Genomic DNA, 24,930 nt, shown 5'->3' on the forward strand with positions numbered 1-24,930 from the left:
ATGCATGCATTTGTAATCCAATGAGCAAGTCTTCATGATCTGCAAGAAAAGAAAGGACGGAGTATAATTCATCCCTAGAGATTGTATTCCAAGAAACTATAACAGTAAGACACATATTCTTCAAGGTAGATAAGACAACATCAGACCGGCCATTAATCAGAAATATGAGCATTTTAGGCACTAGTTGCTTTTCTAAAATTGCTTGAAGCTAAAAAAAGAAAAGAAAAAAAAAAAAACATATCTATCCCAGAAGGTTGTTGTACCATCATCCCATGCACTTTGCAATCGATCAATAGTAAATTCTTCACATTAAGCATCAAGTATAGTGTCAAGAATTTAAGTCATATATAACAGAGGTCACCACAAAGTAGCCTTACTAGTTGGATACATGCCTATTGGTCATATCCATGTAATGAGATCATGTAATCATCATGTTTCGATGTGAAAAACCAATTAAAGGCCACAGAAAAATGGGAAGCAACACAATTTATGGATTGAAGAGGTAGACAATTGTCCAATATTATCTGATACAGCATGATCATGCAAAAAAAGATAATCAAATTGGCATACAAAATCAGATTAGACCCTAAACAAACATCAAGTTCCTAAACAAGGAATCCATCATAATCCAAAAATGAAAACTAAACTACCCAAATGATGATATATATATATATATGGAAAACCATGAACCAATCTACCCAAGAAGAGAGCTTGAAAATTAGAAAACAAGTCTTTGGGAATAATAAAATGTACAACGACTATGAAGATTAATACCAAAGAAAGAAGAGAGCTTTTGTTCTAGCCTGAAATCTTCACAAGCCCTCAACCATCATTAAAAGTTACGAATCAACAGCAAACATCAACACCTCTAGGGCTCAAACAACTCCAACCACGAATCAAGATTATGCAAAAGTATTGAACACGAAGTTATCAATTTATGAAACCCAAACCAAGGACAATGGATGATCAAAAAGATGACCCATAAACCCTAATTTATAGAAACCATGTAGTACAACAAAACCCGATAACGTCAAAATCATGTAGTAACAAACATCAAATACGTCAAAATAGAAAAGATGAGAAAAATACCTTGGTTGGTCAGAGAAGAGAATTGAAAGAGGTCTCTACACACGTCTTCTAGCTAGTGAGCTCTCTTCATCTTCTGAGCGAGAGAGAATGTCAAAATCTTTAGGGAGGTGAGCAGATTTCTTAATGGATTTTGTATTTATACCTAGCCTCCTAAAATCCTCCACAATCCAACATTTAATGAAATCTTTGAGAATCTTCAGAGTTTTGAATATCACCGGATTTTGGCGGACATTTTAAAATCCAAATTGAATACATCAAGATTTTAAAAGACTTTTTAAAATCCTGATTGAATACCCATGGACTTTTAAAGTACAAAAAAATCTTGTAAACTCTCAATTGAATACACCCCCAGTCTCCTACCAAAGCCCCCGTAAAATAATTATATCTCATCTCCATAAAAAAAAAAGCAAGAAGATAAATTTCTTAAATTAATCAAACGAGACCCAAAATATTTTGCTCCCATAGAAAAATTATGTTCTCTTTGGACCAAAATGCAGCCACGACTTGTCCTCATATTGGATAGGAAACACTCTTCCTGGCTTTTTGCAAGTATTTGATATTGTGGCTAGATTGGCCGTCGGATTAAAACAAATAGGGCCAGCATTTTGTTTTCCTTGTCTAGACGAATTGCATAATTGCAGGACGTCTTGTTTAAATGTGATTGTTTGCTTTGCTTTGCACAAAGACATAGAGAGAGATAGCTGATATTCACAAAAGGAGATTGTCACCTCATCATCTGAGTACGAGGTTAGCTGTCTCTGAGCCAATTTGCTTTTTTAATTTGAGTTGTGAGTTCTTTCTTACTTAAATTTCTATTTCTGAATTTGTGATTAATTTATGTTTCTGTTTTTTATTGCATTGAAACACAGAGAGTATAGTTGTTTCAAATATTTTAAAAAAATATGGATTTGATAGATTTTATGTTTAGCTGTTTCAAAATCTTTTGGGTTTGGCACTTTTGGATTAGTTTGTATAGATTTGATCTATTTACTTACGAAACAGAAAAATAGATACAAGATCCAACATGTTGTCTGTACATGTTAGAAATGGAAATCATATGAAAATATGGTTATCATTCAATGAGGTTGTCGTCCCAGGTCCAAATAGAATAAAAATAAAGATTTTGATTCTAAGACTGACTCTTGCATCTTTGAACGAATGATGCTTCAAATATGGGAAGACCAAGTCTTTATTCTTCTAATCTCCAATCTTTCTTTGATTTTCTTTTGTCATTTTTTATGGTTTTACAATCTGCGTTTCTCATAATGGTACATCCTACTATAAAAAACCTTTCATTGACAGTCACCCATAGTAAAAGAACTGATCCACAATTTGAGTTTCTTATATTGAGGAGTAATCACTTGGAAGATCCTTCAAACTGTTCTTGCCGCAACTCATGCTTCCTTAAGAACTATAGGTTCACACACCTGTTAAGGTTTAGTTTCTGAAGTTGCAGGCTAACTTTATTAATATTTATACTTGAACTTTCTGTTGTATAATTTATTATAAATTCATCTATTGTGAGTTTTGCTTCCCAGAAATAATTTCCTGAGTTATTTCGATTTCATTTCATTAGATTTTGAGTAAACAAACCTACCCCTAAATTTACAAGTGATAGCGGTAGACAATATACTAGTATCTAAGGTTTCTATAATAGGCATTCTGCATTCATCATTATTCGAAAAGAATCTGTCAGTATATTTTGTATTCAGTACATCATCTGAATGCCAACAGTTCTGGGAAAATTGTAGGGCAGGAAATGGAGAGTGGTACGTAATCACATAGTTACGTATCTTCCAGTATAAAGAATCACAGCTGTGGCTTCATATATATTTTAAAGGAAATATTAGCTAAATGCTTTTCAGATTCATTATCAGCTTCTCCTATATTTTTTTTAATATATATATATATATATATATATTTTTTTATGTTAGGAGGTTATTGTTTGGAACAGCACACCAGAGGATCACAGGATGATTGTTACTGATATTCGAATTAGAACAAATGTCCTGAACAGAAAATGAACCAAGTATGATGGTAGAGTTCATGTAAGTTCAGATTTGATGAGTAAAATAGAGGCTGAACTTGAAGCTGAATTTCAAAGTTTGGGGCTAAACAGGAATACTTCTACTTTGGAGAGAAGATGAACTGATCCTGATGAGGTAAAAGTCTATGATTATCATTGCAATTTTAAGTCTTAGCAGCAAAATTTATCTTTTAGTAATTACACATCTGACTCTTTTCCTACTACTGAGGTAAAGAAAGTATATCATTTATGCATGTAAAGAAAGTTGCTGCATCAGTTTGGTCGATTACTATACTAAAAAAGTATTGTTATTTTGTTCTCTAATTTTTATGCAGTATGACGAATTGGAAGAGCTGGAGTGATCTGATTGCCAATATATGAAATTAACAATGAGGTTTTGTTCGAACACTATTATCTAATGTACTGAATATTGATTGTCTCTTTTGGTGGATTTATTTCAATTAGTTTTGAGTAGTATGTTTAAAGCCCATGAGACTTCAGTGCATACATTTTAAAAGGTTTAAATAATTTCCCTGCAGTCCAAGCTGCTATCATCACAGTTGAAGGGGGTTATCCCCTGGTGGAGATCTTCCCTTCCTGTCCAAGACCATGAGTTGTTAAGAATGAAGGTGTGGTATAACAAATTAGCTTATACTTGGTATCATATTTTTGCATAGAGGAGAAGAGGGAGAAAAAATTCTATAATTTTTTTTTTGGGAATACGCCTTTGGTTTCTATTATGTAGCAGCTAATGTATAGCTTTCTTTAATCTTGAAAGATCTATGCTTTCTATTTATATAAAATTGATTTTATCCTTTGGGATTGTTTGCAGATCTATTAGAGTTTTGGTGAAAATTGAGAGCTTTGAAGCCATTCACAAGCAGGAAAAAATCATTGAAGCTTCCTATGGAGTCATGATTGCTCAGGTTGATCATGTAGCTTCTCAACTACTTGAATCAATGATTGAATACCCAAACTCAACACACGTTGAGGTACCACACTTAATTGTACTAATATTAATTTCCTCTATATTGAAGTCAAATGCAGTGCCATGATGAATACTAATATCCTCTGCTTTCATTGATCAGGAAAGGATATTTTTTCCTTGCCTTGGTGGTGAATTGGACAGTGAGTGTAATGAACCAGTTTCAATGAAACCGTGTGCTTCCCCATCATAGACTACACACAATCAAGAGGAGCTACTAGATTGCAAAACACTATCAGAGGTTTTAAAGAGCTTGGAAAAGAAGGTGCCTAACTTGAAAATGTTCACATATGAACAATTGGATCAGTTGAAAAGAGCTGCCATCTTCACTGAATGTGAAGTGAGAATGTGACACATAATGCATTTAGAAGTGGGGCAGAATATTTAACCTGTGAATGTTCTTTTCTGATTTTGGGTTGGTTTCTTATTTGAATCCTCTTCGTTTGATTTTTGTTAGTTGTTAGTTCAGTTATGAAAAAAGCAATTTACAATTGTTATATGAGTAGAATGCATTTATACTACCTGCGGCAAAGCGTGGTATCGCGAGTTATGTTTATCTCAGATATATTGCATGTATGTCAACAATGGAAACTTGGGAGTAGTAACTTCATGGAGGTATTCGTCACCATAGATATCTCACTTTGCCTTTGATGCCAACGTGTTCTTATTCAACAAGTCACAAGATATACTTTTTGCAGTCTGGCTTATTTACACAACGCCATTGAACCAAAGTTGATGCATCGCGACATTAAGTGGAGGCTTCTTCTTGGCCACTAAGTACTTTGTAAAAGAATATCCATTTGGGGATGAGAAAGAGCAGATAATGACTTTGGTTTGCCAAATCAAGTCTGACTGATAAGAAAATTGAATTCAAGAGGGAGTTCCGTCCAGGTGAGGTACTGCTAATGCCGCTGGATGCAACTGTTGCACAGCTAAAACAGAAAGCTGATTGTCTAGCAGGATACATATTCTATCACAGAACAATGTGGTAATGGAAATCAAAGGCTTGGAGGAATCAAATGATGTGGAAGTACTTTCTAGAGCAATTCAATTAGGAACAGTTTGTGTATCTTCAAAAAATACTATTGCAATTGATGTAATATATGGTATTTTATCAATTTGATAAATAATAAAGTCATTTTTCCCGTTTTACAAAAAAAAAATAATAAAATCATTTTCAATTATATCTTTCATTATTATAAAATATTACCAACAACAAATCCCGCAGCAAAGCGCGGGTACCATTGCTCGTATATCTTAATTGGTGACCAGAGTATAAGTAAACTTAGGGCTGTCACTGGGTCGGTTCGAATCGGTTATAGGTATTACCAACTTCAAAACCAAGGCTTGCGGTTTCAAAACTGAGTTAACAATTACCAACCAAAATTTTCGGTTGTTAATTATATCTACCAAATTCGGTATTTCGGTTTTCGGTATTACTAACTTTAGAACAACTAATTCTTTATAATATAAATTAGAATGAACAAAACTAGGTTTTTGAATTTTATAGTCATAAACTTTGTATTCATCTACTAATTATAGCTTTCATTTGTATATATGACATCAAGTTTTAGCAATTTTCAATAAAACTAGATTATTTAACCATCGTTGACTAAGTTACTTAAAATACATATACTATTAATGTAGTGTATGTAGTAATATTCATACTATTATAAAAGTTTTTATGTTTATTTCTTAATATACATATATGTGTATTGAAAACTGTAGTATATAAATCTAATATTTAGATAATCAATAGATTCGGTATTTATCAAAACCAAACCAACTTTTTCGATAATTTTCGATTTCGGTTTTATCGGTCTCGGTTACCAAAAACTCGGTTTACTAAACCTAAAATATCGGTTGGTATTCGGTTAGTTTGGTAATTACCAAACCAAGTGGCAGACTGGCCGCCCTAAGTAAACTGGCCCAAATATGAACTAGCCATTACTTTCTACTAAAGACTAGTCTGTGTAAATGGTTGAGCTTGCCTGCTTTTCCTTTTTGCTGTTTTAATACCTTTTGTACTCATATATGTTGTTCAATGGTATATTAAAGTGAATTTATTGGGGGAAGATATGTGAAGTATGGTATAACGATCAATCTTACTTTTAGGAATGCTACTTTGGGTGCGGGAAAACTAGGGCCGGCCTTGAGCCTAGGCGAAGCAGGCCCAGGCCTAGGGCCTCATATTTCAAGGGGCCTAAAACAAAAATGTATGTAGACCTGCAATAATAATAAATAAATAAAAGATAGCAAAACTTGGTTTGTCTTTTTCTATTTTGTTACAATCTCCTGTTCTTCTCCTTCCAGAGCTCTCTCTCCTTCTCTTGTGTTCTTATCAAACAAATCATCAGTTTAATTTCACATCATTATCACCTCCAATCCCCCATCCTCAGTTCTTTCTTCCCCCTTTTTTATCTCTTTCTCTTCTGTTTTTCCTCTCATTCTTCATTCTCACAACCCAAAATTGCATAGAAGAAATTTGATCTGTTTTTAATCAAATTTCAAAGATGTAGTATGACTTGACTCGGGACCTCGGGTTGGATTTTTCTCTAAATTAATACACAATTTGTCATCAATTCCTTATTTCTCAGCAATTTCTTCTTATCGTTTGGGTTTTTGATTTTTGGTTGTGCTATTTCTCTCTCTATGTCTTTGGTGTCTGGGTAGCTTGATCTACTAAGATTTTGATCAATTTGGTGTCTGAATAGCTTGACTTGGTGATCAATTTCATGGTTTTTGCTTTTTCTCTTCTATTTTTGTTTTCTTTTGGGTTTAAGAAATGGTTTTTGTTCAAAGGCTGAGTATAATTACTCACCAGAAAGGCAGAAATTTGAGTTCTTGCATGCATTCCAATTACCACAAATTCGATTTGGGTCCTAGTCAGTGGCAACAAAGACCTCTGATTTAGATTTTGAGAAGAAATAAGGAAGTGCATTCGTAATGGTTTGAGCATTTGTTTTGGGGCCTCAAAATTTTTTTAGCCTTGAGCCTCCAAACACACAGGGCCGGCCCTGGCGAAAACCAAGCTCTTGGTTCGGTCCAAATGGTCAGTATATCAGAGAGCTACCATGCCCAAGTTGCCGAGGCAGGCATGCCCTATTATTGAAGGGACAACAATCATGACTACAGACCCATCACCTTTTGTTATTATTATTTTTCCTTTAACATTTTATATTTCCTTTACGTTTTAGCCGTTACGCTTTTATTGTCACTTTATTAAATGTGCATTTCGAAATATCAAATGATATAAGAACGTAAATATTTTCTATACAAATTTGGTGTGAGATTGATTGTGCACAAGAATTGGACTAGTGTATTGAAGATTTGAAGGGATCCCATTTCTTCGCGCAATTGTCAAAATAAAAACAATATTTGTCAAAGTAAACAATGAAAAATTTAGGATCATATGGATGGTGGGTCAGTAGATGATTAGATCGGACTATATCTTAAAAATTGCGAAATGAAAACTCCGTAATTCAAATCAACCCCAACCCCAACCCCATGATGTGACCCAACCACCCACCAAGCTTTAAAAAGTTATTGTGAAATTGAAGCACGCAAATGACGCAATATCTTAGATAAAATAAAAACAATAGTTGTGATGGCGCTGTAACCAATGAAAAAAATATTATATTTTGGACCCTTTGGGAAGAAAAGTTTAATTTATAAAAATTAAATTAGTAATGAAATTCTATTCTAATTTCCAAATTCTATTCTAATTTCAAAATTCTTTTAGTAAATTAAAAAATTCATTTAGTAAATATTTCTAGTTTTGATCTGTGTTGACAAGAGGTATTATTTTGTGCCTGATAAACAACTGTTTAAATGCTTTCACGTTTTAATTTTTCAAAAAATGCGTACCTAGATTGTATGAACCCTACCTGTCCTTATTGGCTTATTCACTGCCTGGAGCCTGAACCTAGAACCCATCACCCACTAGCTTAGCCTTCATGAGCTTGACTTGTTTTTTTTTTTTTGTTTGACAAAGCAAATGGGAACTAGAAAACAAAACCTCGAGCCACACCCTTCTCAGGCAAACAAAAAAATCAGACAGAAAGATTATGAGAAGTATGTGCTGCCGCTGTTAACTGGTCCGCAACAAAAGTTACCCCGTGATAGACATGTTTGAAGATTACTAATTGGAATTGTAGAATAAGTTCCCTAATATCTTGTAGTAATGTTTTAATTCGCCAAGGTGTCTGACAGCTTGACTTGTCTTTTCGAGTAGCCATAATCACCATTTTCAAACGGCTATATGAACTGATAATTTTTTTATCAGATAAACTACTGAAATGCTATAACTAATCTTTTTTTCGTGAGTCGAATTCAAAACCTCCCACTTACGGAATGTCAAATGGTAATGGCATCGATATTTTAATATTATTTTTTTTTTTCAAGTTTAATTTATTTTATCGGATGTCCCCGATGGAGCCCAAGTTTAATTTATAAAAATTAAATTAGTTAGTCCAAATATGAAATACAATAATGAAATTTTTGACCTTTTCAATACTAATTAGAGTCCTATTATCAAAATTCATTTAGTACATATTCCAATTAATAAATTCAAAGTACCAAATCACATTGAAGAAATTTCCATCTTATTGTTTAGTGTTTACGACTTTACGTTCAGTTTATTAATAACTTAGATTTGATAAAAAAATTTATAATTACATTTTTACTTAAATTCATAATCTTTTATTTTATTTTTATTTTATATCAAAGAATATTAGACACTAGTTCTCCACAAATTTGGACTTGGGACCCACGAGGTGTTTTGGGTATTTGCTTGCTCAAATGTGTACTTCTTATTTTTTCTGGTGTGTTGTGCTTACGTGCAGGCAAATTGCTTATTGCTATATTCTATAAAAGATATCTGTATAATCATGCTGTGAGTACTACAATTACGTGTCTGGCGAGCAGTGTTAATTGTGTTAGGACGAATATAGTTTTGAGTCATCTACCGATCTGTTGCATGCCTGAATTGCAGATTCTGATGGTTTGGTCTCCAAATCTCAAAGTCATGGCAATTGTCTGGTAATTATCTTGAGGAGGCTGGGAATTTATCTTTAGTTTTCTGTTAGTTTCTCTATAAGTGATTCAGAGCAGTATTTTATTGTACACGAACTACCTGTTGATGTAGTACACCTTCTGGTTTGTTCTAGCTTAGCTCTAACTTCAAGTCGTTTGTGGCTTGTCTCTGCTTCCAAGATTTTTCGGGATGTCATTCTAAATAATTGTAATCATTAAAAGTTTCAATGAATTATTTTTCAAAAAAAAAAAAAAAAAAGAGTGTAACCCTGATATTTCAAGATCAAATCATGTTTGCATTTCGGTCATTCATACGGTGTCTCTGAAAGGAAAAAAAAATTCATTAATAGGATGATATAATATTATAATGCCTTCCCGTTTTAGGTTTCAAAAAAAGCATCCTTAGATTGTAATCATTGTATCAACCCTTGTCACTACTTGAGATACTGTAATGACCAAATACAACGAAACGTTGGTAAAGCTCTTTGCCTATTTGGTTTTGTTTTTTTTTTGTTTTTGATTGGGAATAACATTTTACTTATAAACTTGTGGACAAAAATGACCTCTTTTAATAGTAAAAAGGAGTGTGGCACGCCCCTGCATGAATCCATTACAATCTCATTGATCCATGGAGGGCCAACTTCTTTCCAAAAGGTAATACTTGTCGCAGTCAATGCTTTCCGAGCAATAAAATGGGCCTGCACGATTGCAACTTCTGGGAATTTTCCTCCAATTAACTTCTTCAAAAGCTTGCTTCAGGAACTTGATTTCTTCAAAAACGGATCCTTCCATACTGAGATCAACCTCTTGATTGAAAATTGCTGATATCATATTGGCTGCATCACTTTCACACCATATAACACAGCTAGCGCTTCAGTAGCATGCGGTGTTAATTAGATTCCCACTGATTGGATGCATTAAAGCTCGTTGCAACTTGCATTCGCTATCACGAACTATTGCACCAACAGCAACCTTTCCAACTTTTGCGTTGCAGGCGGCATCAACATTTAGCTTTAAAAAAGGATTAATTGGTCCAATTCTCATGCATTATCTCACCTCCTTGTACACCTTCTGCCTATTTGGTTTCTAACTGCTCAATTCGCATCATTTTCCAAAATAATTTGTGTTTTTCTCAAAATGAAACGGCAGAAATCTATAGTAAATACACGTCTCTCTTCCCAACATTAAAATTGAATACTTTTTTTTTTCTCTGTCAAAAGTTGAATAATGAAACTTTCTATTATGATAAATGAAAAAGAAACGTTTTTTTCGAAGGAAAAACAAAAAAGAAAAAGAAAAAGAAAAGTTGAATGCGCATCTCGAGTATAATGCTTCGTAAATGATGGATTAATTAATAATAAGTAGACCTATTCTCGAGAACCAGTCAGGTCACTAGTCTCCACTTTAATGAGCTCGAGCTCCTCCCCGTGTCTGAAAAGATAGCATGCCATCCAATGCATGGTCTCTTTTCACTTTGAGCTCCTTCCATTTTTTTCTTTTTTTTTTGGTCGAAGGGAAGAATCAAAGAAGGCACAAGGCGGACCTTGATCGATGAGCAGCATAATAGGCCAATGCCACTAAGGTTAGAGTTTGGTGGCTTGCTCACTTCCACCAATAGCATTGGGTATACCAAGTTTGGCACAAAGGAACATGTGATTGATATGTCCCCACTGAACAATGCAATCTTCCATGATCATGCTGTTGGCAAGGCAAGTAATCATGATCCATAAACGATCAAGATCAGCTCCTTCTTCTTCTTCGTCATCACTGGATAAGTGATCAACACCCTCCATCATACATGATGGGATGTCTAATAACCGCTCAAAAATCCCGATCTCTCAAGTCTCACTGTCCCCAAATTCTCAACTACTGATCTGGTTGCAGGAATAAGCTCAATAAGTTCCTTGTTAACTGTATCGATGATGATAGCCAATAAGATCTCAGTCACGTCCCATATGGCCACATTAATAACGCAGCTTGACCCGTTCCACAGGAGAATTCCCAATGCGTATATGTGGATACTAGGAAAAGTAACAATGGACCAAGCAATTCAAATTTCTCCATTTCTTTGGATACCAACAAGCTAGGCAACAAGTAACAGAAAAAACCACACTCCAAGAAGTAAGGTTAGATTACAAGGAATCCATAAAACCTTGGGAGAAGAAAGAAACTCAGTTCTAGGAAACTACAGCAGTACGTAGCCGAGTTCTAGTAGTTTCTGGTTTCAAATGTAACTGTTTTGGTTTTTCATATGAACTAATTACTTGATGAGCTTTCGATCATAGAAAATATACCACAGAGAATGACTAGCTTAATAAGATAAGTTACTTATCTTCCAACCATAAATAACTAGCTACATGTTTTACTGACCAACCATCGATTTGGAACATGTAAAGAGATTGGATGATGATCCAAACCTTTTAGATGAGAAAAGACAATTACGATTAAGTTAGTAGGGATAAGCTTCCAACCAGTTTTCTTTTTCATTAAGATTTGAAACCTTTATTAGTATTCTATCATTTGTCTCTTGAAAAATGAAGCTGAAATTTATAAATTCTATATAGATGATACACCTAATGACTTAAAAAACTCGGACTTTATCATATTGAATTTCAGTTGGTCTAACTAAATTCATCATTCACTAAATCCAAATGCTGGTAAATAAGCCTCACTAATTAACCGGTATAATTCCTCATATACCTCGCAACGGATTGAAATAAGTGATTTGAGTCGAACCCTTTTTTGATCTGGATTTGAAGTCCCCCTTCAGATTCAAGTTTGACTCTTGAGATTTTCGCTCTGACGGAAAAATTTCTGAAGTACCGTTGTTAAAGTTACAAAGTTGAACGAGGCTTCTCCTAGGACTGAGATCGTCTGCGTTTGCGCTCATTTGCGGTCGCCTTTTTAATTGGTCCACGTGTTCTCTTCTGACGCTACTCGCTCTTTTGATTGGTCCAAGTTGTTAAATCGTTCCGCCGCTCGCCTTTTTTATTGGTCTAGGCTGGTGGGTCAAATATAGGGGGAGACGCAGAGGACCAAGTAGCAATCTATATACTAGGGGTAGTTTTGTAATTGGACTCTAACAACCTAAAGGGAACTTGCTCTACCAATATAAATAGATTACACTGACCCGAAGCCTCGAAGGCATAACCTGTTCCTCTTCTCTCTCGGTTATTTCTTCTTTTGTCTCTCCCTCCAGAAACCAGAAAATTTGATGGTGGTTGAACAAGAGGGAGTTGGATGAAGAAAGGGGTTTGTTTGTTAATCAAACAAATCCTATGCTGGTCCAATTCCCTTGTTTTTGTTCAATTGCTATCATTTGTCCAAACCCCCTTCTTCAATAGCCTGCCTGAAAGGTGAAGACTTTTCTCAACTGATTGAACAAGAGGGAATTGGATGAAGAAAGGATTTGTTGTTGTTAATCGACAAGCCCTTTGTTAATCCAAATCCCTTTTTTTGGTTCAATTGGTTCGTTAGCTGCCTGAAAGGTGAAGACTTTTCTCATCTGATTGAACAAGAGGGAATTGGATGAAGAAAGGATTTGTTGTTGTTAATCAACAAGCCCTTTGTTAATCCAAAACCCTGTTTTTGGTTCAATTTGTTCAAAGCCCCCTTTTTTGGTTCAATTTGTTCGATAGCTGCCTGAAAGGTGAAGACTTTTCTCATCTGATTGAACCAGAGGGAATTGGATGAAGAAAGGATTTGTTATTGTTAATCAACAAGCCCTCTGTTAATCCAAATCCTTTTTTATTTTTTGGTTCGATTTGTTCAAAGCCCCCTTTTTTGGTTCAATTGGTTCAATAGCTGCCTGAAAGGTGAAGACTTTTCTCATCTGATTGAACCACAGGGAATTGGATGAAGGAAGGATTTGTTATTGTTAATCAACAAGCCCTTTGTTAATCCAAATCCTTTTTTTTTTGGTTTAATTTGTTCAAAGCCTCCTTTTTCAATTGATGTATAGGGGGTGAAGGCTTTGCTCATCTGGTACCAATTCAATTAGCGATTTCTAAGATCTACACACACATGGTAAACCGTACAGTTCAGATCTAGATTCAATTAGTGATTTCTAAGATCTACACACACGGTGAACCGTACACTTCAGATCTAGAAACGTAACTTGCTGTATAAAATTGTATTTGTTGTGTTCTCAATTTTTTCTTTGGGCTTTGGGCTTTTTATGGTCTAAGCCCAAAAGCCTAAGTATATATATTGCCTTCCTTCTACATTTATACCCTAACCCTAACCACCAGAACTTTGAAAGAACTTTGAATCGTCCAAAATCGTCCAAAATGTGTGAAAACACTTCGTCCTTACGAGCTGTCATGCAGCGGCAACTCAAGACTTCAGAATCTGACGACGATGAGGCGCCGGCTAACGTTTCAAAGACTCAGATCGGTGCTCATGCTATGACCGTCGGTTCCTCCTCACGCGCTCTGACCGTCACAGAATCTGACGGCGATGAGTTGCCGGTTAACGTCATCGGGACTCAGATCGGGACTCAGATCGGGACTCAGACCGGGGCTCATGCTCCGACCGTCGGTTCGCCATCACGCGCTCAGACCGTCGGTTCGCCATCACGCGCTCTGACCGTCACAGAATCTGACGGCAATGAGTTGCCGGTTAACGTGATCGGGACTCAGATCGGGGCTCATGCTCCGACCGTCGGTTCGCCATCACGCGCTCCGACCGTCGGTTCGCCATCACGCGCTCCGACCGTCGGTTCGCCATCACGCGCTCCGACCGTCGGTTCGCCATCACGCGCTCCGACCGTCGGTTCCCCCTCACGCGCTCCGACCGTCGGTTCGCCATCACGCGCTCCGACCGTCGGTTCCCCCTCACGCGCTCCGACCGTCGGTTCCTCCTCTGGCGCCCAGTACGGCTGTCTTAGGTCTTGGACTCGCACTGGTGGCCGGCTGGCTAGGATTCCTGCCTGCGAGCATCCGAATCCTTCCGGAGTGGTATAGCTTCTGGTTTTTTTTTTCTGAGTATTTTGTACTATTTTTGTTATCTGTTATATATATATATATATATTTGGGTACCTTTGTTTGGAATTTTGGCTCTGTTGGTTTTGTTGTTTCCTGGACATTTTGTTCTGTTGTATCTCTATAATTGTGTCTGATTTTGAGTAACTGGATAGAAATTGTGCATAAGTGGTCATCGGAGGTACAGGTAAATTTTGTTTGCTCAGGTTGAACTCAATTGCATGACATGTGATTGATATTTGCATGAAATTTGTTGATTGGTGTAGGTTTCCAGCCACAATAACCCTTAGATGGTATATTTTTCTTCTGATTCATAATAGATGGAATTGTACTCAAGATAGATGTAAATTTACTCCTGTTGAACTCTATTGAGACGTGATAGATATTTGTTGGCAGAAAATTTTTTTATGGTATCAATTAAAGTTTCAACCACAATTCTTTGCAGGGCCCTAAAATTTTTTTCTTCTGATTCACGGTTGTCGTAAGTTGCAGATGTATGCTTACTTGTAACTGTTGTTTGTTTAAGTTGAATATTTTCCTAATGGTGCCTTTGGCTTATGTTCCAGTTTGCTGCAGCACTGGGATATTCTGATGTCCGGGTTGCACGTAGCTTGGATTTGCATAACAGGGTGCCACATCCAGGACAGGGCAGAGGTCGTGGAAGAGGCCCAGTAGAGGCCGGGGCCGTGGCAGAGGTTGAGCCAGAGGTTGCAGGGGCAAGTGGGGTAAGAGGCCGGGGCCGGGGCCGTGGCCGTGGCAGGGGAAGGGGTCGGGCAGCGAAGGCTGAGCCAGAGGTTGCAGGTGAAGCAGGGGAAAATGGGGTACCAGGCCGGGGACGTGGCCGGGGAAGGGGATGGGCTGCAAGGGCTGAACTTTTGACCGGCGGTTCTTCCTCTGGCGTACTGACCGGTGTGCCACCGTCTGGCCCCTGACCGGCGGTTCCTCTGGCTCCCTGACCGGCGGTTCCTCCTCTGGCTCCCTGACCGGCGTGCCACCGTCTGGCTCCCTGAGCGGCGGTTCCTCCTCTGGCCCCCTGACCGGCGGTTCCTCCTCTGGCTCCCTGAGCAGCAGTTCCTCCTCTGGCTCCCTGACCGTTGGAGAGGTACAGGGAAATCAGAGATTAAAGTGAATGAGTTGCTTGCTTAATTTGTTTGCTCATGTTGAATTTGATTGGTATTTGCATGACATTTGATGGGTATTTCCATGATTGTTCCAGTCTGCTGAAAGGGGCAGAGGCCGGCGAGGTGTTCCTGGCCGGCAAGGTGTTCCTGTTTCAACAGAGCCAGAGCTGCCAGCTGAAGCAGGGGGCAGGGGCCGTGGACGTGGGAGGGGCAGGGGACGTGGCAGGGGCCGGGGACGAGGTTCGGGCGTAAGTGCGGAAATTTTTCGTCTGTATTCTTTAGGTAAGTTTATTGTAGCATGCTTTTATATGATTTGCGTATCTTGTTCTGTAAGTTTCCTGTTTCTGAAAAGAAGCTGGAAACTTAACCATCAAATTATGACCTTGAGGAATTTGAGATTCACTGAAACTGACTCTTGATTCAGTGAGGTTCTCTTAAAATTTCTGACTTTCTTAGTTATCAAACAATCTATCTAGGTTTTGTAGATTAGGGTTCTGTACTCTCTCTTGAACAATGACACTTATTTGTTTGATTTGCAGGTTTTTATGCGTAGAAGCATATCTGAAGCTTTCATTTGGTGAGGGCTCCTTTTCTTACTAGTATAATTTTCCAAAACATGCTTATAAGAGTAACCTTTTGTCAAGTAAAGATTGAGCACAAAGTACTATTTGATTGATCGGTCAAATCTTGCCTATATTAGGGGATGATCCCGTTGGATCTAACTGTTATAAGAGTGACCTTTTATCAAATAAAGATTCAATGTCTTATCTGATATCTCACGAAGAATACTATTGATAGATCTGTCAAATTTTGCTAATATTAGGTGATGATCACTTTGTATCTGACTGTTATTAGCTTGGTTTGAACGCACCATTAATGACTAAAATTAGAAGGAAAACCAAAATAAGTAGTGTTACTGATTTTGCATTTGTAATGTGCATTTGTAATCTATCTAGGTTTTGTAGATTACGGTTCTGTACTCTCGCTTGAACAATGACACTTATTTGTTTGATTTGCAGGTTTTTATGCGTAGAAGCATATCTGAAGCTTTCATTTGGTGAGGGCTCCTTTTCTTACTAGTATAATTTTCCAAAACATGCTTATAAGAGTAACCTTTTGTCAAGTAAAGATTGAGCACAAAGTACTATTTGATTGATCGGTCAAATCTTGCCTATATTAGGGGATGATCCCGTTGGATCTAACTGTTATAAGAGTGACCTTTTATCAAATAAAGATTCAATGTCTATCTGATATCTCACGAAGAATACTATTGATAGATCTGTCAAATTTTGCTAATATTAGGTGATGATCACTTTGTATCTGACTGTTATTAGCTTGGTTTGAACGCACCATTAATGACTAAAATTAGAAGGAAAACCAAAATAAGTAGTGTTACTGATTTTGCATTTGTAATGTACATTATAGTTTTCATGTTGCATTTACCTTAGATATGTGCCTCACTTACGCACTTTAGACTTGTAAAATAATTGAAGCCACTATTACTGTTTGGTAAAACGAAACGCTTGCAACTTATGGAAGCTGCAAATACCATGCTTCTATAAGCGTGGCTATTAAAAGCTGATGGACTTTCGGCATTTTATTCTCTCTGCACTTGTATTAAAGTTTACTAAACATTAACACTACTTATTGTACTCACAACTGTTTTAAGAGTATATTTTGCCAAATGCTCAACTATTTGATTTTTAGGCTGATTATTCTTTCTGCACAGCTAAAGTTGATTATTTAAAAAGCACAGCTACATCAAACTAGGCCTTATATGTTTGTTTGTTTTGCAGACTTGCGTAGAAGCAGAATTTCTGATGTTTCCAGTTTTTGGTGCTGCTCCAGAGAATCCTATCAGTGCCCTCCTTTTCTGACAAGCAATGGATATACTTGCCACAGCCTACATTTTTCTGCAGTCTTTTTACTTTTCTAAGTGGCTTGAGACATTGTTACACTTTTCCATGTCTCTGTACTTTGCTAAGTGGCTTGAGACATTGTTACACTTTTCCATGTCTCTGTACTTTGCTAAGTGGCTTGAGACATTGTTACACTTTTCCGAGACGACGTTATTACACTTCCAATTCTCTTTTTTGTCTTTTATAAGAAGAGAATTAGATACAATCACCTCTCCTTCCCCCATGCCCAAGGCCATCTCTAATCAAACAGCTCTGCAAATGTTCGATGGGAGCCTAGGTTCCCACAATTTCTCCCTATTACGTTTTGAGAAGAAGGTGCTTATTTCATTTCATTGTGTCAGCTGTGCACGGTATTGTAGACGCACACGGGACGACATATCTTTTACTTTATTTTTTTTTTTCGTAATATCATGTAGGCCTCCGCCACCAAGTTAACACCGATCACAGTCTTGATCACACTTTCCTCCATCTGCAAGAACTAATTGAAATTAGAAACACGGAGCTCTTCCTCCAATTTACCCTAATCTCTTCCTCTAGATTACCTCAATCTCCATCGTCATCGTTCTGGGTCTGATTGGGAGGGATATTACAAATCCGGTCAGAAGGGAATCGAGTTGGGTTTTGGGGGTTGGATTGAAAATTAGGGTTATTGATCGATTTGTAGAAGAAATTGAATCGTGAAATTGGGGGGTTTTGGGGTTGAATTGAATTGAGAGCTTGTGGCTGTGATTTATATACTAAAAAGAAGAAGATAATGGGGGATGTGGAACTTTGCAGGTTGCGAGTTGTGTGGCAATCAAACAAAAAGATGAAGATGATGATGGAACTGATAAAGAAGAAGACGGTGATGGAACTGGAAATAAGAAGAGGAGGAGGAAAGAAGATGAGAAAATAAAGTGAAAGAAAAAAAAAACGATGAATGAGGGCAGATCCAGCTGAAGTTGTTTTGTTTTAATTATGTGGTGTATGAGGGAATAAATATAAAGTTTGTGCATATTATAGTAAGAGCAGCGTGTGCTCGAGTTGCTAAGAGGTGTAGATCTTGTGCAGGAGGTTAGGGGTTCGACTCCTCTCTCTTGCGAAGTTTTACACATTTTGTATGCTATTTGATTGTATATGTATATACGGTCGGTACGGTATACCGACGGTATGAGGATTTGCATACCGTAGCCTACTTGAAGCTGACTTCCGGTACGGCTCAGCAGAGCAGAAAAGTCGGTAAGCCGAATCTTCGGCCCAAATCGGTTCGGGCCGACTCGAATGTTGGTTGGTTCGGTTGCTTCGGCCCAAATTGCCAGTCCTACCAAAACTTGTGACAACATGAGGCTAAAGGTACTGACCCTCAGAATTTCTCAACCAAATCTGGATTCGCAGCCTCCCTTCGTCGGATTCGCAGCCTTAGTTCGCCGCCTCACTTCGCCGGTTGCTTTGCAGCCTTGGTTCGCCTGATTCACAGCCTCGTTTTGCCGCTCACTTGGCCGGTTGCTTCTTCGCCTAGCTTTGCCGGAGCTTCGTAGCCTCGCTTGGCTGACTGCTTCGCCGCTCACTTGGCCGGCTGCTTCGTCGGAGCTTGGCGGGCTACTTCATCACCTAGATTTGGGGACGGTTTTGATTTTGGGACTGTTTGGATTTTGGATATGTTCTGATTTTGGGAGAGTGGCATGTTTGGTAAATTTTGTAATATTTGAGTGTTTTTCTGTAGGATGGGCTAACAGGCTGTTGCAATTGTTGGCCGCATGGGATATTAGTTTTAGACTCTGCTATTGGTAAATAATAGTGCTATTTTGTAGTTATTGTTAAAAAGCTCAAAAGAAATCATAGTGAAAAGCATTTTCAGTCTCATCTTTATTAGCCTTCTTCTCAAGTCTCAGTGTCAGGTCAACCACGGTAAAATCAACAGTGGGAACCCTGAAGGCTAGTCCTGTTAATTTACCATTTAGTGCTGGCAGCAGTTTAGCAACAGCCTATAAATTAAACCAACACGGAGTCTGAATAAAACTCAAATTTATTAAACAGAGGTAAAGAAGTACATAAACTTTTAATAATAATAAAAAAAGTATGGTACATATAAACATGCAAGAAATCCAATACAATACCGTTGCACCAGCACTATTGGGCTGGATTCCTTGCTTGCATCCTTTTGATTACTTAGTATGTCTTCCTTGCTGCACTCTTCTGGTAGCAAAGGACTAGACTATCGATTTTGCATTTTTTTTTAATATTCTTCCACGGGTTTTGCTTATAATCCAATGTTCAGTGAGTTAACTTTCCTATCGACTGAATCGCTTGAATTAGTTGAAGGAAACGAGCCCACTGGAGAGGAGAATTTTTACTGCCAGGGGCGCGTCTGTTATGGCCAACTCTCCAGTCTTTCATGACCATTATCAGGAGTAGCTACATCACATCGAGAACCCCGTCAACCAATGACCCATTACAATCGAGCTTGGCTTATTTAAACTTACAACGAAGTGTGAAGAGATGCTTTCAAAAACTCCGATGGACTCCGAGGTTGCTAAACCAGCACAACACCACACACTAAATTAGACCATCGTCAATATGACCATGGTTTCAACGACGGTTTTTTTCTGTTCAGATATAGCAAGAGGACATTCATACGCTTTCTAGGAAGAATGTACAAGTGATAAACAGCTTCTGTCAAAGCCAAATATAAAAGAAACAAACCATCAAAATGGTATCCATCACCTGCATTATGAAAATCAAGTGATGAAAATGTTGCAATATGTAAAGATGCTTGGTAGTAGGCCTGGCATTTAAACCCGCAAAACCCGCACAAACTCGCTCGTTTATTAATCCGGGCTAAAAAAAGTCTGCACGCTAAAAACCCACAAATTAACGGGCTTTGCGGGCTAAACCCGTTAACTCAAAATCCTTCTCCAAAACCCATTTCCCATTACTCATACGGGTTCCCCATTATTTATTTATTTTTTCAACCAGGGCATTTTTATAATTTTTCTTATTCCCCATGAGGATCCAACAGTTAGATCTTCGTATAATTGTGAAAAGACGATTCAAAAGAAGATCCGTGAGGATTCGACCGTTGGATCGTCGTATAATTTTGTGAGGATGATTCTAAAGGCGATCTGGGACGATCTAATTGTTGGATCTTCGTATAATTGTGCAAAGATGATTCAAAAGGCGATCCGTGAGGATCCGACCGTTGGATCGTCGTATAATTTTGTGAGGATGATTCTAAAGGCGATCTGGGACGATCTAACTGTTGGATCTTCGTATAATTATGCAAAGATGATTCAAAAGGCGATCCGTGAGGATCCGACCGTTGGATCGTAATATAATTTTGTGAGGATGATTCTAAGGGCGATCTGGGACGATCCAACCGTTGGATCTTCGTATAATTTTGAGAGGATAAACCTAAGGGCGATCCGTGAGGATATGACCTTTGGATCATCGTATAAATCGGTAAAGAGGATCATCTAGGTGATCCGTGAGGATCTGACTTTTGGATCGTGGTATAATTTTGAGAGTATGAACCTAAGGATGATCCGTGAGGATCTGACAGTTGGATCATCGTATAAATCAGTAAAGATGATCATCTAGGTGATCCGTAAGGATCTGACCGTTGGATCTTCGTATAATTTTGAGAGGATGAAACTAAGGGCAATCTGTGAGGATCTGATCGTTGGATCATCGTATAAATCGGTAAAGATGATCCTCTACGTGATCCGACCGTTGGATCTTCGTATAATTTTGAGAGGATGAACCTAAGGGCGATCCGTGAGGATCCGACCGTTGGATCATCGTATAAATCGGTAAAGATGATCCTCTAGGTGATCTGTGAGGGTCCGACCGTTGGATCGTCGTATAATTGTGATTTGTGAATTATTTTTTGTCAAAAAAGAAAAGGAAAAAAAATCTAAAAAGATAGAAAATAAAAAAATTTCAAAATAGAAAACCAAAAAAGTTCATATAGAGAAAATGGCAAATGAGGGGTTATATACAGTCTTTAATTGGTTTTAGTTGCTTTGATAAAAAGTTATAAAAAAAAAAAAGAAAAAGTTTACGGGTTCCAACGGAAAACCCGCAAACCCACTGGGTTTGGCCCCCGAAACCTGTTAAGAACCCGCACTATACCTGCATGTTGCCAGGCCTACTTGGTAAGTTGAGAATTGAGATGGAGGTCAAGCGACAAAAGAAGATGGTTATGCTGCAATATGTGAAGATGCTTGGTAGGATCCAGATGGAGGTCTGGTGAGAAAATATGCCTAGTCGAGTCTCTTGCACTAGTGCTTATGGATTCGTCTTTTGCAATCTGGCATTTTATCCTGCTGGCCAACTAATGATTGTCTCAGAGTTGGCATTAATTAAAAGAGAAACAAAGTAGAACATGTTTCCCTATCTGAGAGGTCATTTACTTATTAAAGACTACTAAAACTCAAACTGATATTGATAGTCATACATGCATTTTACTATTACAAGAAAAATATGAAAAGCAGAAACCATTAAAGTGCAGCAGCCAACTGGCCACTTAAGACCGAAAGAAATCTGATTCTGAATTCAGGTCATGAGTAAAGTAATATCTTCACCAAAGATGAACAGAAAAGTGAACATAAGAACATAACCGACTTTTTATAGATAGAATCATAGAAATAGAGATTTAAAATAGGTATGCACGAGTTCAAAATCAAATTTCCATATCGAATCCAATTTGATGATTGCAACAGCAACATAAATTAAGAAGCAAAATAAGGATACAAATTGCGTGTAAGATGACAAGATGTAACCATGCATACAACGACAGACGTTCTCTTTTTAAGATAACAAGATGGAATATACAGTGGTAACCAAGGTTTTCACTGAGCATATTATCGTTACCTATCATGATTCCAAAGATTAAGGGCTGAAACAAAATATGTTCAGAATGGTATGTATGTGGCTGTTGTAGAGTTAGAATACTGACACTGCAGATTGTTTCTGTTTCCTTCTTTGCTTGGACCTTGCAAAGAAGCCATGCAATCTGGTTGAAATTAAGAAAGCAAACAGATCATAATAACTAAATTCAAATGCCAGCGGTTGGTGCAAGGAAATCAAAAACCAAGATTATGTTTGAAGAGTAAACATCCAGTTGTATCGAATACCACATACTGAAGTACAAGTTTATTAGAATTAGAGCAAACAAAGCTACAGGGAAGGGGAGAAATAAAAGATCATAGATTGCAAACAGACAGCAAAGAATCATAATTAAACCCAATAATAGGTGTTCCCGAAGAACGAAGAACGAAGAACCAACATCAAATCGCATGGTACAATATTTGTAATAAATAAAGAAAACAGAGTGGAGAATCCCACATACAAAGCTCCAAACAGAGTAAATAAAGGATGATACATTTTATTTCAGTAGCAACCGACTTTTTTTGTTTGTTTGTTTAACTTACAAGACTAGTAATTGATAAGACACAGCGGCAAGCACCTCTTGATCTTGGCAGGTTGAGCAGGGCTTAATCTTCTTCTGTTGGCATTGGGTATCGGCAGAGGGGACAGGTGTGGTTGATCTCCAGGCACTGAACAATGCAATGGACATGAAAATGGTGTCTGCAGGGCAACCGGGTAATGGGTTCCTGCTCAAAATCCTCCAAACAAATCGCACAGGAGAGCGAGGTATCAGTATCGGGTGTCACTTGCTCCAAACCCTGGATTGATGATCTGCTCGCAGGAATCCCATTGGGCCTATATGGTTCATGTCCATCTCCGACGCGGTAAATGGCGTCCCACACAAACACTACAACAGCGTCCACAGGGGAGATGGCAGCCTCAACCACCCGGAATAGCTTGTCAACAACAGCAGGATGTTCATCTTCCGGCACACCCATACTCTTCAGATACTCGCAGATGAGCGTTTCATACTCCCTGTTACTGTCGTAGTTGTCGGATAATTGGTGCTTGAAATGAGAAAACTTTACCCAAAAATCTCTTTGGGCTATTTTAGTATTGTAGTATTCAACAATTGGATCGCTTGGCACACGGTGCCAATGGCTTGACTTGTAGAACTTCAATCTGATGAACAGCTTGTCCTCCTCCCAAGAGCCTATGAGCTGGGTTGCCCTTTTTTGCACCGCAGCGTGATTATAGAAAAATACCTCCATACTCGCTTTTGGATCCCTAAAGATCGAGGCTTCTGTGTATAAATATAATTTGAGGATGAACCCTAAATTCTGCTCCCTCTAGGACAAGGATACGAAATTCGATTAGGCTTGGGAAAGTCCCTCAATTCTAATCCATATGAGATGAGGATTTCACTCTGACAGAGAGACCAAACTCGATTGCGATTATGAAAGTTGAGGAACAATTTGGAAATGGCCGACAGAGACCCTAATCTAGTAGGATTTACTGATTTAGGGGATGCACTTACCCGAGGGAAAAAAAAAAAAAAAAAAAAAGACCCTCTGTGTTGGACATAAGATAAGGTTTGAGAGAGGGCTCAAAAGCCAGGTCATGCCAAAAACCCGATCCACTGAAGTCCGAAACATATCCGCCCAGTCTGGTTCCTGTAAGCCATGCCCATTTTCGCCCATAGATTATGGATCAGGATCCTCTCCTAAGCACCTTACCCTCCTAACTTACCTAAGCTTTTCATTAGATTTTGACAGGTGGCTATAATGAATCAAATGGCTTACAATTTTTAGCTTTTCTTTTTCTTTTCTTTTTTCTGTCCCTTATTCTTCTCTTCCTCCACGTCTCGTCTCTCTGAGACTCTCTCTCCCCCTTCTAGTTCTTCTTCTTCTTCTTCACCCAGCACTAATACAAACACTGAAGCTAACTAATTTTCACAGCCTCCAACCCAACCTCCCCCAATAAGAGTGTAAAAACACAAATCTCATCTTGCAATCCCAGATTTCCATTAAAGACCATTTTTGTACAGTTAACATGAAAAAGGGTTCGAGACAGAGAGAAGAAAATTCATAAGGGCTCAGAGGACACCATGATGTATGTGAGAGCGAATTGTAAGAACTGCAACGAAGTCATAAGAAGAGAAAGAAATAGAGAAATTGGTGTAATCTATACGAGTTTGAATTTCTGGGCACGAAGCTTCTGAGAATCAATCACATTTTTCCATCGAAACTATGCCGAATCACCCATTAGCGGAAAACTGTACCCTCGAAGAACATAAAGAAATTCAAAAAAAGAGAATATTAGAGAGAGACACTATGACCATATCTTCAAACTCAAAGGTACAAAACAAGCTCAGCTGCAACCGCCACAAAGGTAGAAGAAAGCGATGCTCAGCTCCAACACTATGGCCTCAAAGACTGAAACAATCTTGAACACAACGTCGTCGTAGAAAGAGAGCTGGAGATTCACCGGCCTAAACTTGAAGGCAGACCCCAAGTACTTCCACCTAACACTCCACGATTCCTTCCTCATCGACCTCCTAAACAAGAACCACCTCTTCTTCCCCAACATGTTCAAAGCTCGCCCTTCTCTAACGTCTGCTTTGAGGGTCTGGTTTGATGGGGATGGAACTCGGTGGTTCTGTAGAAGGCAAGGATTGGGGAAGCGGTGGAGGAGGGAGGAGGAAGGAGAGGAGAGAGTTTAATATGGAAGGGGTAATATTGTAAAATTAGAACTTCAAGAAGATTTCAACCATTGGATACAAAATTGTCCATGTGTCTTCATCTTGTTAGAAGCTTAGGTAGGTTAGGAGAGAAATAAGGTTAGGAGAGGATCCATGTCCATAGATTATTGTCAACAAAATATAAATAAAAACATAAATTCTGTAGTAAAATAAAAATACTTTTTT

At 38.0% G+C, this 24,930-nt stretch overlaps 2 protein-coding genes across 5 annotated transcripts; one reads left to right on the forward strand and one right to left on the reverse strand.

Annotated features, from left to right (window-relative positions):
* The first annotated feature begins 12,264 nt into the window (after nucleotides 1-12,264).
* Nucleotides 12,265-17,483, forward strand: LOC112200291 (uncharacterized protein DKFZp434B061-like). 4 transcript variants are annotated; one of them, XR_005809836.1, is made up of 7 exons: nucleotides 12,271-14,092; nucleotides 14,562-14,610; nucleotides 14,683-15,218; nucleotides 15,333-15,519; nucleotides 15,777-15,814; nucleotides 16,257-16,294; nucleotides 17,034-17,483. XR_005809836.1 is itself a non-coding variant. In XM_024341319.2 (6 exons), exons 1-2 carry the CDS (start codon nucleotides 13,424-13,426, stop codon nucleotides 15,046-15,048), a joined length of 1,035 nt encoding a protein of 344 aa, XP_024197087.1. In that variant the 5' UTR covers nucleotides 12,265-13,423; the 3' UTR covers nucleotides 15,049-15,218; nucleotides 15,333-15,519; nucleotides 15,777-15,814; nucleotides 16,257-16,294; nucleotides 17,034-17,483. The 4 variants fall into 4 exon arrangements, 2 of the variants coding, with proteins under 2 accessions (XP_024197087.1, XP_024197088.1); XR_005809835.1 differs by having other exon boundaries at nucleotides 14,562-14,597; XM_024341319.2 differs by lacking the exon at nucleotides 14,562-14,610 and having other exon boundaries at nucleotides 12,265-14,092.
* Nucleotides 17,484-22,630: 5,147 nt separating this feature from the next.
* Nucleotides 22,631-23,275, reverse strand: LOC112199728. The gene has a single exon (XM_024340706.1). It carries the CDS (start codon nucleotides 23,273-23,275, stop codon nucleotides 22,631-22,633), a length of 645 nt encoding a protein of 214 aa, XP_024196474.1.
* Nucleotides 23,276-24,930: the final 1,655 nt, after the last annotated feature.

The sequence above is a fragment of the Rosa chinensis genome, chromosome 4, assembly GCF_002994745.2.
Source record: "Rosa chinensis cultivar Old Blush chromosome 4, RchiOBHm-V2, whole genome shotgun sequence".
Taxonomy (NCBI): Eukaryota; Viridiplantae; Streptophyta; class Magnoliopsida; order Rosales; family Rosaceae; genus Rosa; species Rosa chinensis.